Consider the following 26,328-nt stretch of genomic DNA (forward strand, 5'->3'; position numbering starts at 1 on the left):
GCTAATATTACCCATCTGCGTGGGAAGAATGGATTCTTTTTTCAGTAGTGAAAAATAAATAAATATATAAAAACTAGAAATGTGCAGCTGAGGCCGCAACAGCAGTTTATAAATGCATAAACAAATCTTAAAGGAAGTGCAAGTGCCTACAAGATGCATAAATGTTAAATGCATAGAACACTTTTTTTATGATAATTTTTTTTTTTTTTTTTTTTTCTTGCTTTTTTTTTTTCTCAGCAGAACCGTTGGGTCTGTAAATTACAGGAATCAGACCGTGCAACACATACGATCATATAAACCCCATCTCAGACTCAAAGAGCCCAGTATGCGACTCCTCCTCACCTGCAGATGAGATTTGGTTACAGAAGCGGCCCATTTCATGGCCTCCTTCAAGATCTCTCCACAGCGGGCGGCAAAGTCCTTCACGATGCTCTGCACAAACACACAAACCGTCTCAAACCAGAGGAGCCCAGACCGAGCAGATATCCACGACTCCGAGTCTGCGTCTGTCTCACCTCTCGCGCCTCGTGTGTGTCCGGGACCGTTATTCTGTACGGAGTGTCGGGAATGTCGTAGTACGGCTGGTCCTTGTGGATGTCCTGTGTCACAGGAGCCGGGGTTAAGAGACTGACACTAGACACACAGATATAGAAACACGGCTCGTGTGTGTGTGCTGTACTGACGGCGCTCAGAGACAGAGACAGAGTCTGCAGGATGTCCAACATAGTCTTCAACACCCTCCCACTCCACAGAAGATGAGGAAACCTACAGGACAAACAGAGATTTCAGCTTCTCGTGTTACTCTATAGGACTATACATATTATTATTACTGCTACCTATTATAATAATTATTATTATTAATTATTACTATTATTGCAACAACAAAAACTAGTCATATTTTTAGTTTTATAGTATAATATTGATGTTCAATTTCAAAAATGAAATCGATAAATATATAAATACTACTACTGTACATCAAATATTAAAATGAATATTTAATAATAATAATAATAATAATTGTTGTTGTTAAATTACAATAAATAAATAAAAATGAGCAATTAAAATCTAGTAATAAAATACCACTACAATGAGCATTTAAATTTAAACTAAATTATTATTATTATTATTACCTATTATTATTATCATTATTGCTACAACAACAACTATTATTTATTTCTATTATAGTTATTATTATTAATATTACTGATGTTCAATTACAAAAATAAATAAATCAATAAAGAAATACTATAGCAATACTACAATTGTGAATAAAATATTAAAAATTTGTATTTCATAATAATAGTAGTAGTAGTAGTTGTTGTTGTGGTTTCTGTTAAATTAAAATAAAAAATATTAAATGTAAAATCTGGTAATAAAATACTGCTAAAATATTGTATTTAATAATAATAATAATAATAATAAACATCCTAATCATAATTATTATTATTATTGAGTATTATCATCATTATTATTACTACTATCTATTATTATTATTATTAATAATTACTATTATTATTGCTACAAAAACAAAAAATATATATTTTCTATCATTTTTTGGGGTTAAATTACAAAAATGAAATCAAAGAAATGAATATAGCAATATTACTATTGTAAATAAAATACAAATAAGTAAAATCTGATAATAAAATACTACAAAATACTATTATTATTATTTTTATTCATTTCAATAAAGAAATATTTTACAATAGCAATAATGTTACTGAAGAATTTTTTTTTTTATAAAAATTACTATTGCTACTGCTGTATTTGTTAAATTGCATTATAGTAACAATACTATTCTTATAAAAATATATAAAAATTAATAAGTATTTATTAATAGTAAGGTTATTTTACAGAACAAAAGTAGAATTACAATACTAATATTTAAGTAAGTTTTAATTTCTTTATTATTACACATTAAACTAGAGCTTTTATTTTGGCGGCAAACTGCAGGGAGGTTTAAAACTTGAAACATATTTATATACACTTCTCATTTCCAGTTTGGGAAGATGTTTAGTGCATTTTGCGTTTTCATAAGCAACAAACTTTGTGTGAGAACTGTTTTCTAATAAGCATTCAGCATTCATCAATAATGGGTGAAATTGTTGAGTGTTAGGTAGAGAGCTCGAGGACTAGAGATTGTGTGGATAATCTTACGTCTCGGCGAGTCCTGAGAGGTATTTATCTGCGACCCTGCGAATCCTCTTGTGGGTGTGGTTAAAGTTGACCAATAGGAACTGAGCGTGGCGCTCCAGCTCCTCCTCGTGCTCTTTAGTCTTGGGCTGAAACAGCAATCAATGTGACGGTCAATAATGAGCGATCAATAATGCATTCAGTTCAGTACTTCGACTCACTTTCTCAGCCATCATCTGCAGGAAAACCTCGAAGACTTTATCCCCCACACAGATCACACACTGCATCATGCCTGCATGTTAAGAGAGAGATGCTTACTTGGCATTGCTTTGACAAATGCAAAACTTCCTTAGATGAGTGAGTTATGATTCAATTACATTAATTAGTCAATTTCTATTAACTGAATCAAAACTCTGATTTGTTTGTACAATCTTTCTACAAAACAAGTCACATGATTAGTGTTCATGTTGCATTTCTCGTATCAAGATATAGGTAAATATTTTTATTGTCATATTGGTGTATACAGTATAAAATACAGTAAAAATTTTGAAATATTATTACAATTTAAAAATGCTTTTATCTGTGTGAATCTGTGTTAAAGTGTAATTTATTTCTGTGATGCTCCGATGTATTTTCAGCATCACTCCTCCAGTCTTCAGTGTCACATGATCTTCAGAAATCAGAATAATATGATGATTTACTGCTCAAGAAACATTTCTGAATATTATCAATATTTAAAACAGATTAATAGAAAGATCCAAAGATCAGCATTTCTCTGATTATTATACCCCATCATCCGTAAGCATGAAGTAAGTAGTTTTTTTTTTCTTTTATGGGGTAGTAATGATGCAAAAAAAAAAATTTGACTTTGAAATCGCAAAAATAAATTACATTTTTAAATATATTCAAAGAGAAAGCCGTTCTTTTAAAAAGTAAAAATATTTAGAACATTACTGCTTTTGCTGTATTTTGGATCAAATAAATGCAGACTTGGTGAGCAGAAGAGACTTAAATGAATACATATGATTCTTCATGTAAAGTAGGTTTAATGAAAAATATACTTTGATTTTTTTAATTCTGCTTCCTGTCGTAAATATTTAGAACCTGCTAAATCAACCACATTATATGCTGACCTGATTTGTCTTTCTGGATGGCTTTGTCCTCAAAGTATCTGAACATCACTTGGAAGCGGTCGGCATCATTCGAGTGCAGCATCCTGAGGAAGAGAAGGATTAAAACGCACAGAAAGGGAAACGACGCATTAAAAACAAATAATGAGAGCAGCTGGAGGAAGGAAAGCGTCTCAAACCTCATATACTCCAGTCGGTACACGGACAGCAGGTAAGTGCACATGGCAAAGTCGAGTTTATTGATGAGGGCAGCAGCTTCAGGTGACGGATCCAACAAATTAATGATGGTGCTGCGTAGTTCACTTAACTCCGCCTTCAAAAGGAGATCAGGAACACTTCATTTTGATATTCCATATATATTAAGATATAATGCATGCTATTTTTGTAAAATTGCATGTAAATCACTATGGATAAAGTAGTTTGCAAACATTGTTGTCACATGATTGAAACGCATGGCATGTCCAAAGTATCCAGTTTAATTTTTCTGAAATAACTTCCGCTGCTTTGCATTTTTGATCCATTTTTCTAATAAAACTGTTTGTGGAGTTAAATCGAAATAATCAATAAGCTTAAAAAAAAAATCTAATCATGCATCTAATAACTTGCATTAACATTTATGCATTTATCCAAAGTGACAAAAGCGATATGTCAAAGAGCCAACAATATTAACAATATATAATTCCAGATTTGTTATAAAAACCTGAAGTAAAAGCACATTTGATTTCTGGAGCACAAATACTGCACCTACACACTCAACTTTAACACTGAAGAGAAAATCGTTTAATAGATTTTTTAATTTGGTATCCAAACAATTGACGGTAGCCATTGACTGCTATATGTGGTAAGGAAAAACAAATACTATGGAAGTCGATGGCTACCGCCAACATTTTGGTGACCCACATTCTAAAAAATATCTTCTTTTGTGCTCAACACAGAAAAACACTCATCCAGGTTTGGAATAAATTCAGGTTGAGTAAATAAAAGAGTTTGGATCGGGAGGCTGTAAAACAGTAAGACATTGTTGGGATACCGGAGTAACTGTGTCATTCTTTAGGGCCGAGTTGTACTGGAGCTCTGAACGCAGCGGTTCTCCACTGGGGAATGTGAGCAGCGGAGATTTTGTGGCGATTTCACACACTCCCTCGTACCATTCCTCAGGCCACAGTCCTAAAACACACACACACACACACACACACGCACACACATAGACAGAATCCTGTAGAAATACTCTCTCCTCGGGTTATGAGATCTTACTTCAGGAAACCGTACACAAGATGCTTTAATGCTGTCAGAGATTGTTTATTTCCTTACCAGAACCTTCCACAGCAAAACCCATGACCACAGAATAGAGCCAGAAATCTCTAAAGAGCTTCTGAAGGCGAGGTTTGGCCTCTTTAATGGGAGGCAACCGACGGGTCAACTGCATACAAATAAACACAAAACACAATTACATTTAGAAACATTATGAAAATGTTGGTAGTTCTTTCAAAGAATTATATCCTACAAAACAAAAAATGTTGCCACCGTTTGTGCCTTAGGGTTTTTTTTTTTGTTTTTTTGTTTTATTCCATTTATTAAACAAAAAAATAATTAAATAAATTTACTAAACTAAAATGTAAATAATAATAAAATAATTGAATATAAAAATTAAATAACTGTTACTATACTATAAATTGTAAAACAATATTCTTATCACATCAGGGATTTGTTTATAGTGGTCAACGGATATTTTGCCAAAGCCGATATATCGGCCGATATTCTGCTTTTTTTTTGGCCCACTGTTATATTCAAATGCTTTAATATGAAAAATACTTTGTCATCTAAAGTAGAAGTATGTTTATTTCACACATTTATTTTTTAAATCCATTGTGAAATTATTACAATTTTCTTAAATATCCAGAAAACCAGCATTGGCTGTGAAAAAAAACTAATATCGGTCGACCACTATTTGTTTATAGTCATTGTTAAACATTACACATCATCTGCTTGCATCGCCAAAAAATAAAAAAGGTTTAAATGGAATCCAAATCACTAAATGCATCTACTTTTCCCTCTAAATATAAAAAAATGTGTCAATGTGTCAAAGCAGGGTTACATGACATTTATTCAATCGACTAATTGCTTTTCCATGCACTTTTAGAACTAACATTTATAAGCTTGCATGTAATAAATTTTCCAATAAGTAAAATTTAGCCTCCAAGGAAACACACTCTTCAGTCAGAAAACAGATCATATCAAGAACCTTTTGAAAAAAGAACTGCAACTCTCTGCATACATTGAAACGGCATGCCAGTTTGCTCAATAGATTTTATACAGCTGTCAGGGATGTTAGGATAAAAGCTATGCAGTGTAACTATGGTAATACAAGTCCTAATAGGCCATTTACAGTGTATTTATATTAATTTGCACCTAGTATTAACGTATTGAGTGCATTTCAAGGGTTAATTGAGTCAGATGAAGGTCTGTGAGGACTGTTTGAACTCGCTGCTGTTTGATCAGTGAAGAGCCACTTCAAAGTCCAGCTGGAGAACGAATCCACAAACAGACGATCCACACACACACACAATCACAGAGATTCCAGAGCGAAAGAGCAGGTAAGCAGCTCAAACTAACATAAAGGTTTTCTTAAGACTGTTGACATCGGTGTGATATTTCTGAGATCAACCAAAGGCAAGACTTTAACAATCGTTGAAAATCACTGAAAAAAAATGTATTGATTATTCTGGATAATGGGTGTCCCTATAACTGTCTATAGCTTAGGATTTACTTAATTTACAAGTCACTTTGGATCAGTGTTGTTATTGTTAACAATTTTATAATATTGTGAGAATATTTAAATAAAATGGAAAATAATATATTATATAAAATATATAAACTATATTAATATTAAAAAGGTTTCCTTGCCAGCTAACTAAAAATAGTATTTGAAGCATGAAAACTGAAATAAAGACAATATAATTTTTTTTTCATAAAACCAACAAAAATTAATATGAACAATTAAAAAATTATAATAAAATGTAAAAACTATAATAGTATCTAAATTTGGTATGATTAAATTTACACTAATTTGTATAAAGGTATCTGCTATATATATATATATATATTTTTTTTTTTTTTTTTTTCACACACATATACACATTTGTCAATCATTCAGTATGCCCATGTGTGCATTTTTTTTATAGGATGTGGTTTGTTCCAGTTATAGTTGTAACCTCTCTTCTGAGCAACCCCGCTCTAGCTGGGGTCAAAGACCTCAGCTCACACTTTGATGGAAGTGAGAAGGAAAAGTTGGTGGACGCCCGTGGACTTCCTCCAAAGGGAGAGGACACAGACATTGAGTCCATTCCTCTGGATTTCCATCGGGAGAATACAGTCACAAATGACCTCCCTCTGGAGGGGTTGGAAGATGAAGACTACATTGACTTTGATAAGATCTTAGCAGAGGGTGAGGATGACTATAGTGAAGGTGATCATATAGATGAGATTTCCACTCCTGCTCCTGACCTGGACCTCTTTGGGGAGCCCAGTGACCCCAAAATCCGCCGAGCACGTCTGCTGCGGCTCTTTCATGGGCGAACTCGTCTCCAGCGCATCAATGTTGTCAACACCCGCTTCGGGTGCCGGCTTTATCGGAAACTGCGCAATCGACTTAACCAAACGGACAACATTCTGCTAGCTCCTGTCGGGATCTCCATTGCGATGGGAATGATGGCTCTGGGAGCCGGCCCAACCACTCACGAACAACTCTACCAAACTCTTGGATTTGCTGAATTCGTCAACGCCAGCACTCATTACGATAACTCAACTGTGCACAAGCTGTTCCGGAAACTCACGCACAGGCTTTTCCGACGAAACTTCGGCTACAACTTACGCTCCGTTAATGACCTGTACGTGAAAAGAAACATCCGCATACAGGAGGCTTTCCGTAGCGATGCAAAGACGTACTACTTTGCCGAGCCGCAGTCTGTGGACTTTGCTGACCCGGCCTTCCTGGTGAAGGCCAACCAGCGCATTCAGAAGATCACCAAAGGTCTGATAAAGGAACCGCTAAAGAGCGTAGACCCCAATATGGCAGTGATGCTCCTGAACTACCTGTACTTCAAAGGTGAATCCATTCTAGCCCAAATACTGGAACGCATTAGGACTTTTGTTTTGATCCTTCATTTGAATAGTCTGCCCTCATTTCTAGAGCAAAAAAAATCATGCACTATTTGAAATGCTTTGAGTACTACCATTGAGTTTAATATTGAGTATCCAAATTTGATGTTAGCCTAACTAAATAGACCAGAATTTTGACTAGGTCAACCAAAATTCATGGCTGTGCTGGTTCGCCAATTTGACCTGAACCAAACCAAACACAAACCAGTACAATTACAGCCTAAGCTGGTCTTTTCAACAGGGAAACCTGTGGATCATTGAAGCAAACCCTGCACCTGGAGGGCTACCATACTTCAGACTTCAGTTCCAGCCCTATCCAAAACACCTGGCCGTAATTTTCTAAAACTTTTGGTTGCAGATCTTTGGTAAATATGAACTTCTGTCCAACCCGGGATGTCTAATTCTGCTCCTGAATGGTCCTTTTACTGTAGAGTTTAGCTCGAATACATGTTTCTTGGGATCCTGAAGACCTTGATTAGCTGGTTCAGGTGTGCTAAATTAGGACTGGAGCTAAACTCTGCTGGATGATGACCTTCCAAGAGTAGGGTTGGCTACTCTTACTGAAAATATTTGTTAAATAGGGACTTCGGTCTCAACAAGGGATTTTCTAGCCTCTTTCTGGAGGGTCAATTTCCTGAGAAGCGTAGCTCCAATACATATGCCCGAAGCATTTTTTTTTGCAATCCTGAAGACGATGATTAGCTGGTTCAGGTGTGTTTAATTAGGACTGGAGCTGAACTTTGCTGGATGATGGCCCTCCTAGACAAGGGTTGGCTTCCAAAGCTGTAGATCTTCGGTCTCAACCAGGAGTGTCCACTCCCACTCCTGTAGGGCCAATGTCCTGCAGACTTTAGTGCTAGCACACCTGCCTGGAGGTTTGTTATGATCCTGAAGACTATCTGGACTATCCTGAACTGATTAGCTGGTTCAGGTTCAGGGCAAGAAACTAAACCCTGCAGGAAGATGGCCCCCAGCACTGACTACAACAGCTGTAGATATTTGGTAAACTGAAACCATTGTATCAATCAGTAGTGTCCAGTCCAGCTCCTGGAGAATCACTTTCTTGCAGAGTGTGGCTCTAACACCCATGTCTGAAAGTTTCAAGTGTTCCTGAAAACATTTATAGTAGGGCTGCACAATATTGGGCAAAAATGACATTGCGATATTTTATTTTTTTGCGATATATATTGCGATATGAAATCTAATAATTTTTTCTTACAAACAAAAATGGGGTGAGCACACTTACATTCTCATTTTAAATGATTTAAACATCGACACCATCATGTCAATTGATTAATATCTTGCGCTCTCTCTCGCTATCTCTCTCTCACGCTCTCTCTCTCGCAGTCTTGCTCTCTCTCTCCCTCCCTCTCTCGCGCTCTCTCTCTCGCACTCTTGCTCTCTCTCTCCCTCCCTCTCTCGCGCTCTCTCTCTCGCGCTCTCTCTCTCCCCCTCTCTCTCATGCTCTCTCTCTCTCTCTCCCTCTCTCGCGCTCTCTCTCTCTCGCGCTCTCTCTCCCCCTCTCTCTCATGCTCTCTCTCTCTCTCCCTCTCTCGCGCTCTCTCTCTCTCGCGCTCTCTCTCTCTCTCCCTCTCTCGCGCTCGCTCTCTCGCTCTCTCTCTCCCCCTCACTCTTGCTCTCTCTCTCTCTCCCCCTCACTCTTGCTCTCTCTCTCTCTCCCCCTCTCTCTCGCTCTCTATCGCTCTCTCTCCCCCTCTCTCTCGCGCTCGCTCGCTCTCGTGCTCTCTCACCCCCCCTCTCTCTCTCTCTCGCTCTCTCTCTCCCCCTCACTCTTGCTCTCTCTCTCTCTCCCCCTCTCTCTCACTCTCTATCGCTCTCTCTCCCCCTCTCTTTCGCGCTCGCTCGCTCTCGCGCTCTCTCACCCCCCCCCCCCTCTCTCTCTCTCTCTCTCTCTCTCTCCCCCTCTCTCTCCCCCTCTCTCTCGCGCTCGCTCGCTCTCGCGCTCTCTCACCCCTCTCTCTCTCTCTCTCTCTCTCTCTCTCTCTCTCTCTCTCTCTCTCCCTCTCGCGCGCTCTCTCTCTCTCTCTCTCTCTCTCTCTCTCTCTCTCTCTCTCTCTCTGCCCGGTCAAAACTTTCACTCTATGATGGTTAAGCTGTGCAATTAATCCGCGAATCACATTCGTCAAGGGCCGGGGAGCAGTACAGTTAATGAATAACAGATCAACTACGACAGCCTACATTGCACATTAATCAGCTTGTTAAGGGCTAGAGCTAAACTCTGCTGGAAGGTGGCCCTCCAGAAACCGGACTGAATACGCCTTTTTTAAACAAATAAGAAGTCATAAGGAATATTATTACATATATAAAAATACAATCTTATCTATTGACTGATACAACAAATACAGGTGCATGGGAGCAGAAGTTCCCAAAGGAACTGACACACTTCCGGCAATTCCGTGTCAATGAGAAAAAGCAGGTGCGCGTTCCCATGATGCAGAACAAAGGAAGCTACCTGGCAGCGGCTGATCACGAGCTCAACTGCGACATACTGCAGCTGCCCTACACCGGAAACATCAGCATGATCATCGCCGTTCCTCAGAAACTCTCTGGAATGAGATCCCTGGAGCAGGAGATCTCCCCAACTCTGATCAATAAGTGGCTAAACAACATGACCAACAGGTAAAGCACTTGCCATAGTCTGAGACCAAGTTACAAACAAGTCACTTTAATGTCTCCGACTCAATGACTTGAAGATGATTTAACATGAAGTTGGACAAGTTCATGGATTAATATCTTTGTTGGGTTATGGAACAACACTGCGATCAACCTCTTAGACACTAGAGTTAAGTTCAGGTGTAACCAATATTCTTATTCCCATTTAATTTCCCTGAACTTCCAGTTTTAGTGGTACTTCATGGTTTGAATATAGTTTGGTTTTTGGTTTATAGTTAGGGTTGGTTGTTAGTGTTGGAGCTTGATAAGAATATTGATCCAGAAATACCTTCTTCTTGGCTAAATCATTCTCCAGTAGTCTTTTAGGCTGTGCATGGTCTTAAAATCTTCCTCTGGTAGGACTCGTGAGGTGGTTTTCCCACGGTTTAAGCTGGAGCAGAACTACGACTTGATTGAGCACCTGAAGGAAATGGGCTTGACAAACCCGTTTACTGAAAAGGGTGACTTTTCCCCAATGACTTCCGAGAAGATCATCATCAACTGGGTAAGAGAACAACTGACCAATTCAACTCATAACTTGCTTCTTTTTAAGAGTACTTTAGTGCGCCTACGCCTACAAAAACATACTCTTTGACCTTTCATTGCACCATCATAACCTTCTTTTCCTGTAATCCTCGTCCTCTTCTCTCTCAGTTTAAGCATCAGGGCACCATTACAGTGAATGAAGAAGGTACAGAAGCCGCAGCAATGACACACATCGGATTCATGCCTTTATCAACACAGACGCGTTTCATCGTGGACCGCCCCTTCCTCTTCCTCATCTACGAGCATCGTACGGGCTGCATTGTGTTCATGGGACGTGTGGTAGACCCTTCACAGAGTTAATCAGATGCACATACACAATACAGCCGTGCAATGGCCGATGCATGACTGCATAAGAATGAAACTTAGCCAAATAAGTGGATGAGAATGATTGTTTGTTTTATCAAGTAAAGTGAGTTTGAAGAACTGCTAGTGAAATTTAAAAACAATGATAAACATCTATGTATTTTTGAAGCAGGACGTGTTGTTAAATAAAATGAATCAGAGGACTGGATTATTGAATTAATCTGATCAAAGGGTGAATGAAAACAACACTCGAGTACACTAACAACATGGAAGAACATTTTGCAAGCATGGTAAATATTTGTCAGAAGTTAAAGTCTAACCACAGGAGCTCAAGATCTAATTACAGTTTCTAGACAGACGCGTGAATAATGAAGCATATTAGTATCTGATTACAAAAAAACTAGCAATCTTCAAAGGCATGCTATCCCTAAGAGAGCTCATAAATCATTTAAAGGAAACATTTTCCTTTCCACTAACGTTTGCATACTATATCAGACGTAAAACAGGCCCAGAAGAAAATATTGCTATTTTTACTTACTTTCCAAAACATTTATACAATTTAATTCAAAACAAATATTTAAAATATTTCAAAGCAGTTTTCAGTAGAACTTTATGCCCTATAAATATTATAACAACAATTTATATTATTATAAATTACGTACTATAATACTGTAATTGTAATATTCTTATATTAAATTACATTCAATAAATTGTATTCAATATTTTGTTAATACAAAATTATTACATTTTAATTCCAAAAGCGTAATTGCAGCGCCTCCCCTTAAATAAAATGCATGCAAAATAATTAAATGAGACTCTGCTGTTTAAATATTGTGAGTGTGTGTCTTACCACAGCGATTACAGGGATGAGGACGCCTAGATTACCAGCACTGCTGGACGCCTAGAAATAAAAAATAACTCCATTAAAACAACATTCGAGATGCACCGAAACATTCCAGAATCCCATTTGTGTCCCTGGAGCATAAAAGCAGTGTTAAGTCTCGGGGGGATATTTGTAGGAATACCTAAAATACATTGTATGGGTCAAAATTACTGATTTTTCTTTTATGCCAAAAATTATTAGGATATTAACTAAAGATCATGTCCCATGAAGATATTTTGTAAATTTACTACCATAAATATCAAAACGTTGGATAACTTTAAAAGGCAATTTTCTTTATATTTAATTATTTTTGCACCCTCATATTCCAGTTTTTCAAATAGTTGTATCTCGGCCATATATTGCATGATCCTAACAAACCATTAATTAATGGAAAGCTCATTTAATCAGCTTTCATATGATGTATAAGTCACATTTATTAGTAACTGTATGTGTAAGGTCAAACGAGAAGGGTCTGGCTGCAGACTTGCTCTCTCAGACACTTGTGCTTCTGCTAGCGACGTCACTTGCAGTTTGTTCTGTTTATTGATAACTTTTTGTTTGAATCTCTCAAGATTTTACAACTGTAGCCAGGTGGTGAAGACAAGAAAAAAGAAACTAAATTACAATGTCACTTGCAATCGCTACTTGCACTCTCCGCTACAATGTAGGTTAATGGACAAAGACAGTGAAATAAACGAGTTGTAGACAGTTTATTCTATATGGAAAAAATGCTTAACGCGAAACTTTGCGTGTTGCGTTTATTCTGGGCTCACCTGCATTCCTGTACATATTAGTTATGTATTTTAATAATATAGAGAAGTATATTGAGTTTGGCCTTTATCATCTTAGTCCATTATGCCACATTTTGCAGTATGTGAGGAAAATACTACCGTATTTTCCGGACTATAAGTCGCACTTTTTTTCATAGTTTGGTTGGTCCTGCGACTTATAGTCAGGTGCGACTTATCAAAATTAATTTGACATGAACCAAGAGAAAACATTACCGTCTCCAGCCACGAGAGGGCGCTCTGTGCTGCTCTGTGCTCCTGTAGTCTACACTGAAGACATAGAGCGCCCTCTCGTGGCTGGAGACGGTAATGTTTTCTATTGGTTCTTGGTTCTAAATAAATGCGACTTATAGTCCAGTGCGACATGTTTTTTTCCTCATCTTGACGTATTTTTGGACTGATGTGACTTCTACTCAGGTGCGACTTATAGTTCGAAAAATGCGGTATATGCAAATTCATAAAAATAATTAACTGTATATTTAATTTGATATTTTAATAGAATCTTAATACATTAAGACATGTTAAGTGTTTGTTTTTCTATGCTTAGCGAGAGACTTTGTGCAAATGTTCATATTCTGCTGTTCTGTGGCCACGGATTTGCCGGTCTTGTCTTTTTCTTGCAGGACCCTGTACGTTATAGTAGTAAATTAGTTTTAATCATTTAATCACCACCACAGCGTCTTGTATCCACTGGCATCACGCATGATTTGTGTCGATTGTAAGTGACGTCACAGGTAGCGGAGAGTGCAAGTAGCGATTGCAAGTGACATTGTTGTGAAATTCAACTAAATAAAAAATAAAGATGGCAAGCGACGTCACTAGCGGAAGTGCAAGTGTCTGAGAGTGTCAAGTCTGCAGAACCTCTTGGGTCAAACACAGACTGACTTTGAGGGCCGGTCCTTTATCACTGGCGCGTTCACTGGCTCTCTTGCCCTCCAGGCCGAGCTGAACGAACAGCTCCAGCAGATTGACCAGCAGCTCGTCCACCAGCTGCTCCCCCTGCAGGTTAGCCGCGATATTAGCCAGAGCGTTTATCACCGCTAGAGAGCAGTGCCTGCACAAACACACACGCTTTATATTAAACCACCACCAGAGACACACTGGAAGCAGATTTAATAACAGAACGGAAGTATAAATCACTTAAAATATCATCGCGATATTGTAACTTCCAGAAAGTTCACTTGTGCTGCGATGATGAATCGATTCTGTAATTATTGCGATTCTCTCTGAATCTCTCTTCATCTATTAAATATTATAAATGTTGTATTTAATATTTTTTAAAACATCACTGAAAGTCAAAACCAATAAATCCTCCAAAAAGTATTATTTGTGCACATACCTTTAAGACAAAAAACATATAAAAAAACGAAATGGGAATCAGCTGCATAAATGCACACATACAGAAACCTAAAAATATACAATTGCATAAAAAAGCTCAGAGCAAGGCTGGAAAATGGTAATGAAAAACTAAATTAAGACTATAAAAAGCTAAAAATAAAAAAAAAAAGCTACAGTAGCATTACATTTCTTATTTTTAATGTTAAAATGCCTGAAACTTCCTCAGATGCTATCAAGCATTTCTCAGACACTACCTGGTGCATTTTTTAATGCATTCAGTTTAATGCATGCACACACACACACACACACACACCTGTATCCGTGGTCTTTGTAGTCTTTGGTGGCTGAATACACCACATTACTGGCTTTCACACTGATCTGCTGGAACAGGTTCCAGACCTCCTGATAGATGTATTGCTGCAGTAAAAAACAACAAACAAAAAGTTTATTTCCCATTCTGATCATGCATGAAAATGCACATCAGCGTAAATCATGAGACAAAAGCTGCGATGCAAATAGCGAAGGAAGAAAGGACTGTAAATGAGCGCTGTGATTAGTGTAGATCAGCTCCTCACGTTGCCTGTGATGACCATGCAGCCCAGCTGGTCTATGATCAGCACGTCTAACTGCGAGGGCGGCTGGCAGAACTTCTGCTGCAGGATCTGCAGGATGGGCTCCATGACTTTAGGACAGTCTCTCATGGCCACAGCGATGTGACCGAGCGCACGGATGGTGTGATCCGGGATGAGATGAGCCTCCCTGAGGAGAAACACACTCGCCGGAGTCAACAGAACCACATCACATCACAGTACTCAGAGAGAGAGAGAGAGAGAGAGAGAGAGAGAGAGGGTGTGTTTGTTCCTCACTTGTCGTTTTCCTGGGAGATGTAGAGCCGGTTGGACAGGCTGGCTAAGAACGCCTCCACTATCACAGGATCCATAGTGAGGCCAGCACTCAGACATCTGCAGAACACAGTCATGCTTTACATTTCAATGGTTGTGTTTACATGCACCGATTTACAGCCTTGTTCAGTTCATATGCATCCTAAACCATGCAATCCGATTCACATGTGCATTTACATGTGCATTACATTAATTCCTAAGAAACTAATAGCACATATTTTAGTTTTGAGATACAATAATAGTTTTTTTTATTTTTAATTAGATTATTGTATAGTAATTAAAGTTTATATTATTATAGTCTATACAGTTTTATTAATTTGTATTCATTCATTTTAGTTATATTCTATAATTTATTAGTTGTAGTTATTTTAATACAAGTTAAATAAAATAATAAAATAATTTGTTAAATTTTTAAGATTTTATTTTATTTCATCTAACTTTTATTATATTACAAGTTTTTATGATTGGTGTTTTTTTTTTATAAAAAATTTGACCAAAACATTTTGATTATACACACACAAAAAAATAATATATAATTATAATAATAATAATAATAATAATAATAATAATACTAAGAACAATATATTATTATTATTATTATTATTATTAATATATATATATAGTACTAATAATACTAATATTAATAATATTATTATTAATATTATTAATAATAATAATAATAATTATATATATATATATATATATATATATATATATATATATATTTTTTTTTTTTTTTTGTGTGTGTATAATCCAAATGTTTTGGCCAAATGTTCTATTGAAAAATAAATAAATCTTTTTTTTTTACTTTTTTATATTAGAGTATGTTAAAAAAAACATTATGAGTGTCAAATTACAATACTTATATTCATGTCGTAATTTCTTGATGATAAAATGTTCAATTATTATCATTGCTATACTGACAGGAAAACTGCAAACAGTCTAGAAGCGTTTCTCTTTATTAGTTTGTGCAGATGGTTGGCTCATGCTGTGTACCATATGCACGCTATAACTTATAAATGACTCAAACTCAGAGCCAATGCAGAGATGGATTTCATTATAAGTGAACTTCAGAGAATAAGAAAGCGGAGGCAGACCTGCAGATGTTGTCGATGGAGATGTCTCGGAGCTGCTCGTACATGGACTGGTCTTTCCTGTTGGACAGCAGGTTGAGCATGGACTGAGAGTGTTCATTGGTCACGTTAATTTTGACCCCACCGCCTCCTAAAGGAAAAGATGTGAACATAGAAGCAGACTGAACAGCATCTACAGACAGGTACAGACACTGCACACGAGATATGTGAGTGGAGCAAAAAAAATTAAAGTGAAGTGACATTCAGCCAAGTATGGTGACCCATACTCAGAATTTGTGCTCTGCATTTAACCCACCCGAAGTGCACACACACAGAGCAGTGAACACACACACACACTGTGAGCACACACCGTGTGTGTGTGTGTGTGTGTTCACTGCTCTGCAGTTTTATTTATTTGGCATAAATAAAAATCTAAAATATATTTTACTAATATTTTTTAAATGCAATTAATTTAATGTGACCAGTAAGGATGCTAATACTAAAAATAACAATTATTAAGATATAATTATAACAACAACATTTTAAAGCAATTTTATATATCTATATATATATCTTAATAATTGTTAATATTAATAAAAATAAAAAATAAATTCTCTGGCATTTTGTGCCTTTAAATATTATAATAACAATAATATATAATGCATTATAATAATTTATATAAAATATTATCACAATATTATAACATAACATTTTTAACATTCTATTATATTCAATGTTGACTATTTGGTGTTTTAATGTCATGCCAGCTTCCTTGACTATTTTCACGGCAAGTTAAAAGTATAATATAATGTAATGTAATGTAATGTAATATAATATAATATAACTAATTTTGTAGAGTATTTGTGTTTTCTAGGAGCAACACAATAAGCAGAGATGTATAAAGTACTAGAGACCCATACTTGAGTAAAAGTACAAGTGCTCTATCAAAAAAGTGACTTGAGTAGAAGTTGAAGTGCTCTTTAAGCACCACACTTAAGTAGAAGTACTAAAGTATTCAACATTTTTTGTACTTAAGTATTGCAAGTAGTCTATTTTAAAATTTACTACTCAAGTACTGAAAGTAAAAGTAGAAGTATTGTGTAATGTAGCTATTAAAGAAAGTAGTCAAAAGTTTGAACATATTGTTTTTACTATTTCAAATGATTAACCTAAAGGACAATCACAATTCCTTTGACTGTAACTTCTTGTAAACAAAAAATGGTTACTAGGGTTAGTTAGCCCAATTTGCAAAATGATGTCATTAATAACTTACCCTCATGTTGTTTCAAACCCATAAGACCTCAGAGGGTCATTTAGAATTTTTTGAAGCATAGAAAATACATTTTGGTCCAAAAATAGCAAAAACTACGACTTTATTCAGCATTGTCTTCTCTTCCGTGTCTGTTGTAAGACAGTTCAAAACAAAGCAGTTTGTGATATCTGGTTCGCGAACGAATCATTCGATGTAACCGGATCTTTTCGAAACAGTCCACTAAATCGAGTTGAATCGTTTTAAACAGTTTGCGTCTCCAATACGCATTAATCCACAGATGAATTAAGCTGTTAACTTGTTTAATGTGTCTGACACTCCCTCTGAGTTAAAACAAACCAATATCCCGGAGTAATTCATTGACTCAAACAGTACACTGACTGAACTGCTGTGAAGAGAGAACTGAAGATGAACACCGAGCCGAGCCAGATAATGACTCGTTCACGAGTCAAGAACCGTTTCTGTCAGACGCGTCCGATTCGTGAACCGAGGAGCTGATGATGCTGCGCATGTGTGATTTATCGTGAAGCAAACCGACACAGAGCGTCTGGAACCGAACTGATTCTTTTGGTGATTGATTCTGAACTGATTCTGTGTTAATGTTATGAGCCCATGTGCAGTCAACGCCAATGACGCCATTGCATCGAGCGCAAAAGAATCGGTGAACTGTTTTCTTCAACTGGTTTATTGAATCGAACTGTCAGAAAGAACTAACGTTACTGGTCATCCGAAAACCGATGCAACCGGTTCTTGACTCGTGAACGAGTCATTATCTGGCTCGGCTCGGTGTTCATCTCTCTCTTCACAGCAGTTCAGTCAGCACGCGCAGTCTCGCTTGATTCGCTCAATGATGTGGCAGCTTCATCAAACCTGCCATCTACAGTTCTGGCAGTGGTTTGTAATGGAATGATTCGTAACATTATTATAATTGTAACGAGTAACGATGCAGCACATAAAAAAAATATCGGAGTAAAAGTATTAAACTCAGCGAAAATATGTACCGAAGTAAAAGTGGAAGTAGGAGAAAAAAATAATACTCTAGTAAAGTACAGATACCGCCTTTTAGTACTTAAGTACAGTAGTGAAGTAGTTCTACTTCGTTACTATACATCTCTGACAATAAGTAAATGTATTAAGCCTCACCAGAGCTGCACTGACTGTGGTACTTATAGAGTTTGATCAGCACCGCTGACGGAATCACCAGGAAATCCTTCAGAGACGTGCTGGCGGAGTGAGCGATGACGGGGAAACGCTCACACAGACGCCCTAAACCCTGAGACACACACACACACACACACACACACACAGATCATTGAAGAGCTCTCTCACACACACACACTCACACACTCTCCGACGCTCTTCACCTGTAAGCAGCAGATGAGCAGTGGCATGTGAGCGATGATCACTTTACTGGACGTCTTTGACTGAAGTTTCTCTGACAGTTTAGTGCACAGATTCTCAGCTCCTGAAAGAACAACAGCATGAGAAATAAGGGTTGTGAGAAAATATCGATACATGTATCGCGATATTTAGTTTGGCGATTCTCAAAAAATAAATATTGATATTTGAAAAATATGTTTCGTTTTGACTTTATATCCCGACAGCTTCATCTCTGAACTTAAAAAGTGACAGGAAATACCAGCACGTCATTAATGTTAGCATTAATATAGTTCGCTGTCTGTGTGCCGATTCCACGTTTTTCATGTATTTTCCATGTAATTATAAACCTGTGAAATCCAAGTTAAAAAAGTGAGAATTTTCAAAATCTGTATTTATTTATTTATTTGTTTTACAATTCTTTTTTTCTTTTTTTTTAAGGAATCCTGCCAATACTTTATTTTTTCATTGATATTAAGCAGATTTTATAGGACCCATAAATTTTCTTCTGAATCAAATTCTTATGACATTGTTACAATTGTAAACATAAACCTTTAAAGCAGGGTATAAAATAATTTTTATATATAAAATTCATTTTATACATTTTGTACATTTAACTCAAGAATCCTGCAAGCACTTAAATCACCCCCCCCCCCCCTTTACATACTGCACAAAAGTTCAATAATGTTAAATGTTACAGGGACTGATTATTGGAAATGCAGATCCCGCGGTGTTCCAGTTAAACAAGAACTTATTAGAATTTATTTTAGTGACATCAGCTTTCAGTACATGGAGACAACAACAACAACAACACACGGACAAAAAAAAGACAAATATTCCAAAATAAATTGTATGAACAGTTGTGCTATAGATGTTAATGGAATAGAATAGAGTGAGATGCAGTGATGTACTAGGATGGAGGGTACCAAACAAACAAGGATATTGCACATCTTTGTTGCATAAGTGGGGAACATTTAACCGTTTATAATGTAGAAACTGTTCTTGTGCCTGACTGTCCTGGTATTTGCAGCTCTGAAGCGCCGGCTAGATGGCAAAAGTTCAAAGATGGGAAAACTTGGATGTGAGGGATCCAGAGTGATTTTCTGAACCCTTTTCCTCACTCTGGATGTATACAGTGAGAGTGTCAATATTCCTTTCAGCAGTCCAAACAGTTCTCTGTAGTCTTCTCACGACTGATTTTGTAGCTGAACCAAACAGGGGGGGTTTCTCCTAAAGTCCACGATCATGTCTACTGTTTTGAGCGTGTTCAGCTCCAGGATGTTAAGACTGCACCAGACAGCCAGCTGCTCAACCTCTTGTCTGTAAGCACAGTCATCACCGTCCTGGATGAGGCCGATGAGTGTGGTGTCATCTGAGAGGTATTTAGAGGTGCAGTCATTGGTGTACGACGAGAAGAGCAGAGGGGAGAGAACAGAGCCCTGAGGGGCACCAGTGTTGGTGGAGCAGCTGTTTGACATGAATTTCCCCAGTCTCACTAACTGTTGCCTATCTGTCAGAATGCTGGTGATCCACTGACAGATAGAGCTAGGAACAGAGAGCTGGGTCAGTTTGGTCTGGAGGGCTGTTGGGATGATGGGTTAAAAGCCTAAAGTCCACAAATAGGATCCTCACATAAGTCCCTGTTTTGTCCAGATGTTGCAGGATGAAGTGCAAACTGCAGGGGGTCCAGTAAGGGTCCAGTGATGTCCTTCAGATAAGCCAGAACCAGTTTTTCAAACGACTTCATGACGACAGACGTTAGAGCCACAGGTCTGTAGTCGTTAAGTTCTGCTATCTTGGGTTTCTTTGGGATGGGGATGATGGTGGAGCGTTTGAAGCAGGAAAGCACTTCACACAATTCCAGAGATCTGTTGAAGATCTGTGAAAAGATGGGGGCCAGCTGGTCAGCACAGATTTTCAGACAGGCTGGTGTAACACCATCTGGGCCTGGTGCTTTTCTTCTTTTGTTCTTCTTGAAGACCTGGCGCACATCATCTTCACAGATTTGTAGAGCAGGAGGTATGGAGAGGGGGATTTGCAGGAGGTGTTAATGGATGTGTAGGGAGATGATCAGAATGGGTGTTGGGGGTTTCAAATCTACAATAAAACTCATTCAGGTCGTTAGCAAGTCGTTGATTAGCCTCAGTGCAAGGGGATGGTGTCTTGTAGTCAGTGATGGCTATCAGACCTCTCCAAACTGAAGTTGAGTCGTTGGAAGTAAACTGGTCTTCCAACTTTTTAGCGTAGGTCTTTTTAGCCGCTCTGATCTCTTTGTTCAGTGTGTTCCTGGCCTGATTGTACAAGACCCTGTCCCCATTTCTGTAGGCATCCTCTTTGGCCTGACAAAGATGTCTGAGTTTTACTGTAAACCATGGCTTATCATTGTTGAATGTTAAATAAGTCCTGGTAGGAATGCATATATCCTCACAGTAACTAATATAGGATGTTACAGTCTCTGTGGGTTTGTCCAGATCGGTGGTAGCAGCTTCAAAAACACTCCAATCAGTGAGGTCAAAAGAGGCTTTTAAAGGCCTCATTGGTCCTTCTCTTTACAGTCTTTACTATGGGTTTAGCAGATTTAGGTTTTTGCCTGTAGGTCGTTATAAGATGAACCAGACAGTGATCAGAGAGCCCCACAGCTGCTCGTAGAACAGAGTGATATGCATCCTTTATTGTGGTGAAACCGTGGTCTAGTATATTGCTGTCTCTGGTGAGACATGTAACATGCTGTCTGTATTTTGGCAGAATAAAATATATAATTTGTATTTATTTATGCCTTTTGATTTTTTTTTTTTTTGCTAAGGTTTGCATATGGTGGTGTGTTCTTAAAACAGCTTTTCTAAAAATGTATGCCATTTCTAAAGTAAGAAATATTCCAATGTATTGCCTTGCTTACAGTATCACAAAGTTTTGAAAGATATTGTATCATTAGAGCTGTAGTCAAGTCCGGCTTTGTCGAGTCCAAGTCAAGTCCAAGTCCAGGACTAGTCGAGACCGAGTCAAGACCGAGTCCAAAAGTTTCGAGTCCAAGTCAAGTCCAAGTCCAAAAGTTTCGAGTCCAAGTCCAAGACCGAGTCCAAATGAGAGAAAAAAGGGTCCTCTTCAAGACCACATACTAAACTACTGATAATGTTTGTGATGCGAGAGAAAGCATATCTCCTATTCTAAGAAAATCATTTTACATTATTATTTGTAATGATCAAAAAGCATGTGCAAAGTAACAACTCTGTAGGACAGGGGTCTCCAAACTACATCCTGGATGGCCAATGTCCTGAAAAGTTTAGCTCCAACTGGCCTTAAAACACCTGGAAGATTAGTGTTTATAGTAAGAGCTTGATTAGGTTCAAGTGTGTATAATTAGGGTTAAAGCTAACAGGGGCGTTAAACAAGATCCTGGGCCCTATGCATAGGCAGTCCTGATGGGCCCCCATGCCCCCCACCCATGAAAATATCCAGGTAAAAAATATATATTTCAGATTCATACTTTTCAAGGGCCCTCTCTTCCTTTGGGGCCCTGGTAATCAGTACTGGTTTTACCCCCAGTCCGACCCTGGGAGCTAAACTTGGATAAACAAACAAAGTTTGGAACTTTTATAATTTTTATGTACTTAATTTTTTGTTGACATTATATCTGTGGTCAAAAATGTATATGACTATGCCTAATTGGCACAGTGCACAGACACACGCAAAGCTCGGGATATGACAAATGCGCGCAGCAAGGCTAGAATGGATACGTTTGGCTCTACTGGACATGCGCACATAAATACAGCGAAATTTTTGTCATACTGTGCTTGTGCTTGCATAGACTAGTCGAGCTCTGTCGGAAACAATCGACTACTCCAGCATGCATTAACCATAATGCATACAAAGTGTTTGCAAGTGCGACGTGAATTTTAGAATTACAATATTGCGTGGAGCTGCTACTATATGACCTTATCTATGTTGCATGTAAAAATAAAATATGTAATGTAATAATTAGGGTTGTGCCTGAAGCCGAATATGGCACGGATAATGGCTTAAAAAACAAATAACGCTCAAGGAATAATTCTGCCTGAATACTCGGCTGAAGCTGACACAGTCTGGTGTTTGCTAGATAACAGGTGAGCCAGGGCATCAGCGCCAGAAGTGAATGAATGTAAACTTTATGAGTGAAAAGAGAGCAAATCAAACACCGCATTGTTGTCGCCTCTCTGTGCATCTCTCAGAAATCAGAGCGTTGCAAGAGGAATTTTACCTATAATAATACATCATAGCTACACGTTATATTATTTGTATATATTTAAAAGGCAAATATTGAAAGCTTAGGCTACCATATGATAAGAATGAATGGAATAAGCACAGCGCGCTCACCAATCAAACAGCCGCGCTGCGCGTCTCAGTCTCTCAAAAACCAAACCAGTTCTCTCTCAAGAGTAATGATCAGCTTAGATACGGATACATTGTCTACTTGTCCTACATGTTTGCATCTTTACCTTTTGCTGGTTTGCGCGGCACACACACATCTGTTTAGTGAAGTTCATTAACATTAAGACTCACATAAAGTGTTCTGCGTAATGAGAATGTGCGCATTGAATGGATTCAGTCGTGTTCAAATGATCACTAAACATTTGTCATGACATCTCTCTGCTTGCATGATAAATATTATTTTAGAAATTAATAATTATTTCAGTTTAACACGACATACTTGTTCAGTGATAACTACGAAAAAATATATAAAAAGTCATAACAGTCTTATCAAGTAACTGTACGATGTTGTATCCGAATGCAGATAGGAACAATTTTGTGATTGTTACAGATACAAATACTGGCTGTTACATGAAAATGTAAATATGTAATGTCATATATAAAGTTTTTCAAATTTACATATGTAATTGTTGCATAAGGCTATACATTAATACGCATTTATTGATAAAAAAAAGAGGTTATCTAGGCTATCAAAGGCTATCTAGGTGTAGACGTAAATAAAACACAATCTAACAAGTAGAAAATTAAAGTAGAAACATCTAAACTTTTCAGGTCGCAGTAAGTGCACCACTGGTCATGCACATCCTTTCCCGGAACAATACTGAAAGCTAAGGCAAGATGGAGAAACAGATGATCATAGTTGTACAAGGATAGCCATTTTGTAAATGAATCTATTAGCAGAGCTACTGCAAGTGATTTTAAGTGCTGGAATTCCATTTATTCTTTGCTGAAACTTCTGCGTCATCATGGAGAGCGGGTCATGGTTGCCCAGCAACAGCAGACGCCACTGGAGCGCGAGCGCAGATTACAGAGTGCTTTGGAAATAAGGAGAGCGGCGCGCCTAGCGTTTTCCACACAGTTTCAGTCGCGACATCATGCAAATGTGGTTTTGTTTTGAAGGAGACATTTTTTATTTTATTTTTTTGCTGGACTCGGTCGAGACCAACTAGAAGACTTGGCGAGTCCAATGGCCAAGACCGAGACAAGTCCGAGTGCAAATTCAAAGAGTCGGAGACAAGTCCGAGACGACAGAAAAATGTCTCGAGTCCGGACTCGAGTCCAAGACCGGACTCGAGTACTACAGCCCTATGTATCATATCGACAGATTCACGCCAATACACAGCTCTAACGAGACATGTGTAAATCAAATAATTTTGCAGTCTTCTCCAGAATACAAAACCTACCCAGATATGACATTTATTATTAAAATTAATGACAACATAGGAAGACACATTAAATTATTTACCGCATAGTGAAAAGTGATAAAAGTGAATTTGTTGTTGTTGTTGTTGTTTTTTTCCAATACCTGCATCAGAAAATTAATAAACATCTACTTTACTATTGGTCAGTGATATTTTAGTAACATTTATATACTTTTATAGGATTAACTCAAAAAATAAAAATAAAGGATTTGAATTTTAGTTTAATTGTTAGTAATTTTGTTATGTGATTTTAACATTTTATTTGTTTTCTAAATACATTTTAATTTCTGTTTGGACTAATTTTTTTATTTTATTTTAATCGTAGTCATTTGAATATTTCAGACTATTTTATTCCAGATTATTTCAGCTTAATTTCAATTAACACATATTATTTGCAATGGTTTTAACTTATAATTAAAACGGCCATTAGTTAGCATTAACCACATCACAAACAAATATTTAAAAAAAAAATGTATTAAATTTAAAATTAAATAATAATTAACGTATATATAATAAAACTGAAATCTGAAATGTTGAAGAAATAAAAAAGACTGAGGTATTATTTTCTGGTAAATTTTCTTGTACTCCCCTAATCGTTTCATTTAAAGTTTTTTTTACAGTGCAACAAAATATAAAGTCATAAAAAAGAAAGCAATTACTGCATTTTGATAAAAGCTCGTTTTTCTTTATAATAACGTGAACTCATGAATTTCTCACAATAAAACCAGAATATATCTATTGGTTTTGATTTCATGTTTATGTGTAGTGTGTGTTTGTGCAGTGAAAGCAGTGATGGGAAGATGCAGACCTTGCTCATCTTTGACGGCCCACACCATGAGGTCCACACAGGCTGCGTTGGCATGACAACGGAGCTTGAGAGGACTGGGTTCCCCTGGCAACCGCTCCTCACGGAGAACCTTCTGGATCTCTGATTGGCTGCTGCTAAACTGCTCCAGAACGAAGTCATGCACCTCTTTAACGAAGCTCATCTGCACATCTGACCAGAGATCCACACGACACATTCACATAAGCCAAAGGTCAAAGACATTAAAGGGGTGATTCAGAAACCAAATAAAGCTAAATAACGGCTGGATTTCAGCAACCTTTTGTGTAATAGAGCGTGTCTCGCAGCATCTTGAACATGTTGACGTACAGCGGGTCGCTGAAGGTTTTGTAAAAGAGATCGATGCCTGGATTTGCCTTCATTAACAGAGAAAAAAAAGGACGGGTGAATCAGGACGAGCAAACAGGCTTCAGCACCTCAGTTATTTCCATTTAATATAAATGCTCAGTGCTTTAAGTGGGCCTCAGTACTCCGTACCAGCACTTCCAAATATAGCTCTTGAGCGTACCACCACCTCTCCGTGCGCCCAGAACGAGCTTTTAGTGTACCAGTACGCTCATTTGGACATCTGTTTTAATAGAGGTTTATAATCCTTTGCCTGCACTGCCACCTTTCCTTCACAATGCACGCTTCCTAATTGTTCCTAGTTCGGAGTATGGAGCATGAATCATTTGAACCAGTTCGGGAGTTGGAGCGGGATCTCGAATCATTTGAGTCAGTTCGGGAGTTCGGAGCGGCTTCACGGATCATTTGAATCACTTCGATAAATCGGAGCGGGTTCGCGAATCATTTGAGTCAGTTCAGTAGTTCGGAGTGGGTTCGCGAATCATTTGAGTCAGTTTGGGGATTTCAAATCATTTGAATCTATTCGGGAGTTCGGAGCGGCTTCCCGGATCATTTGAATCAGTTCGGGAGTTCGTAGCGGGTTCGCGAATCATTTGAATCAGTTCGGGAGTTCGTAGCGGGTTCGCGAATCATTTGAATCAGTTCGGGAGTTCAAAGCGGGTTTGCGAATCATTTGAGTCAGTTTGGTGATCATGAATCATTTGAATCAGTTCAGGAGTTCGGAGCGGGTTCGCGAATGATTTGAGTCATTTTGGGAGTTCAAAGCGGGTTTGTGAATCATTTGAATCAGTTCAGGAGTTCGGAGTGGGTTCACGAATCATTTGAGTCATTTCGGGAGTTCAAAGCGGGTTCGCGAATCATTTGAGTCAGTTTGGGAATCGCAAATTATTTGAATCAGT

At 37.7% G+C, this 26,328-nt stretch overlaps 2 protein-coding genes across 3 annotated transcripts in view; one reads left to right on the plus strand and one right to left on the minus strand.

Annotated features, from left to right (window-relative positions):
* LOC128019104 (phosphatidylinositol 4-kinase alpha) overlaps positions 1-26,328 on the minus strand; it is a 152,436-nt gene that overhangs the window by 118,968 nt on the left and 7,140 nt on the right. For both annotated transcript variants that reach the window (XM_052605110.1, XM_052605109.1), the window contains exons 10-28: positions 25,344-25,440; positions 25,049-25,237; positions 18,562-18,662; positions 18,341-18,470; positions 15,952-16,078; positions 14,819-14,914; positions 14,528-14,711; positions 14,266-14,369; positions 13,500-13,668; positions 11,794-11,844; positions 4,575-4,683; positions 4,294-4,430; positions 3,443-3,576; positions 3,267-3,349; positions 2,355-2,425; positions 2,158-2,282; positions 684-765; positions 516-599; positions 343-432 (exon numbers count right to left, since the gene is read on the minus strand). In XM_052605110.1, the coding sequence (XP_052461070.1) occupies positions 343-432; positions 516-599; positions 684-765; positions 2,158-2,282; positions 2,355-2,425; positions 3,267-3,349; positions 3,443-3,576; positions 4,294-4,430; positions 4,575-4,683; positions 11,794-11,844; positions 13,500-13,668; positions 14,266-14,369; positions 14,528-14,711; positions 14,819-14,914; positions 15,952-16,078; positions 18,341-18,470; positions 18,562-18,662; positions 25,049-25,237; positions 25,344-25,440 (2,163 nt within the window). The remainder of the gene's footprint in view (positions 1-342; positions 433-515; positions 600-683; positions 766-2,157; positions 2,283-2,354; positions 2,426-3,266; positions 3,350-3,442; positions 3,577-4,293; positions 4,431-4,574; positions 4,684-11,793; positions 11,845-13,499; positions 13,669-14,265; positions 14,370-14,527; positions 14,712-14,818; positions 14,915-15,951; positions 16,079-18,340; positions 18,471-18,561; positions 18,663-25,048; positions 25,238-25,343; positions 25,441-26,328) is intronic.
* Positions 5,748-11,146, plus strand: LOC128019105 (heparin cofactor 2). The gene is made up of 5 exons (XM_052605112.1): positions 5,748-5,857; positions 6,446-7,368; positions 9,788-10,061; positions 10,455-10,599; positions 10,749-11,146. The coding sequence occupies exons 2-5, from the start codon at positions 6,447-6,449 to the stop codon at positions 10,938-10,940; spliced, it is 1,533 nt and encodes a 510-aa protein (XP_052461072.1). The 5' UTR covers positions 5,748-5,857; position 6,446; the 3' UTR covers positions 10,941-11,146.

This window comes from Carassius gibelio, chromosome A8, assembly GCF_023724105.1.
Source record: "Carassius gibelio isolate Cgi1373 ecotype wild population from Czech Republic chromosome A8, carGib1.2-hapl.c, whole genome shotgun sequence".
Classification (NCBI taxonomy): Eukaryota; Metazoa; Chordata; class Actinopteri; order Cypriniformes; family Cyprinidae; genus Carassius; species Carassius gibelio.

Excerpts from the sequence above, each read along its gene's own strand:
- LOC128019105 (XM_052605112.1), top strand. The coding sequence starts at position 6,447 with ATGTGGTTTGTTCCAGTTATAGTTGTAACCTCTCTTCTGAGCAACCCC. Across the intron at positions 7,369-9,787 it reads GAACTACCTGTACTTCAAAG|GTGCATGGGAGCAGAAGTTC; the intron begins GTGAATCCATTC and ends CAACAAATACAG. Across the intron at positions 10,600-10,748 it reads AGAAGATCATCATCAACTGG|TTTAAGCATCAGGGCACCAT; the intron begins GTAAGAGAACAA and ends CTTCTCTCTCAG.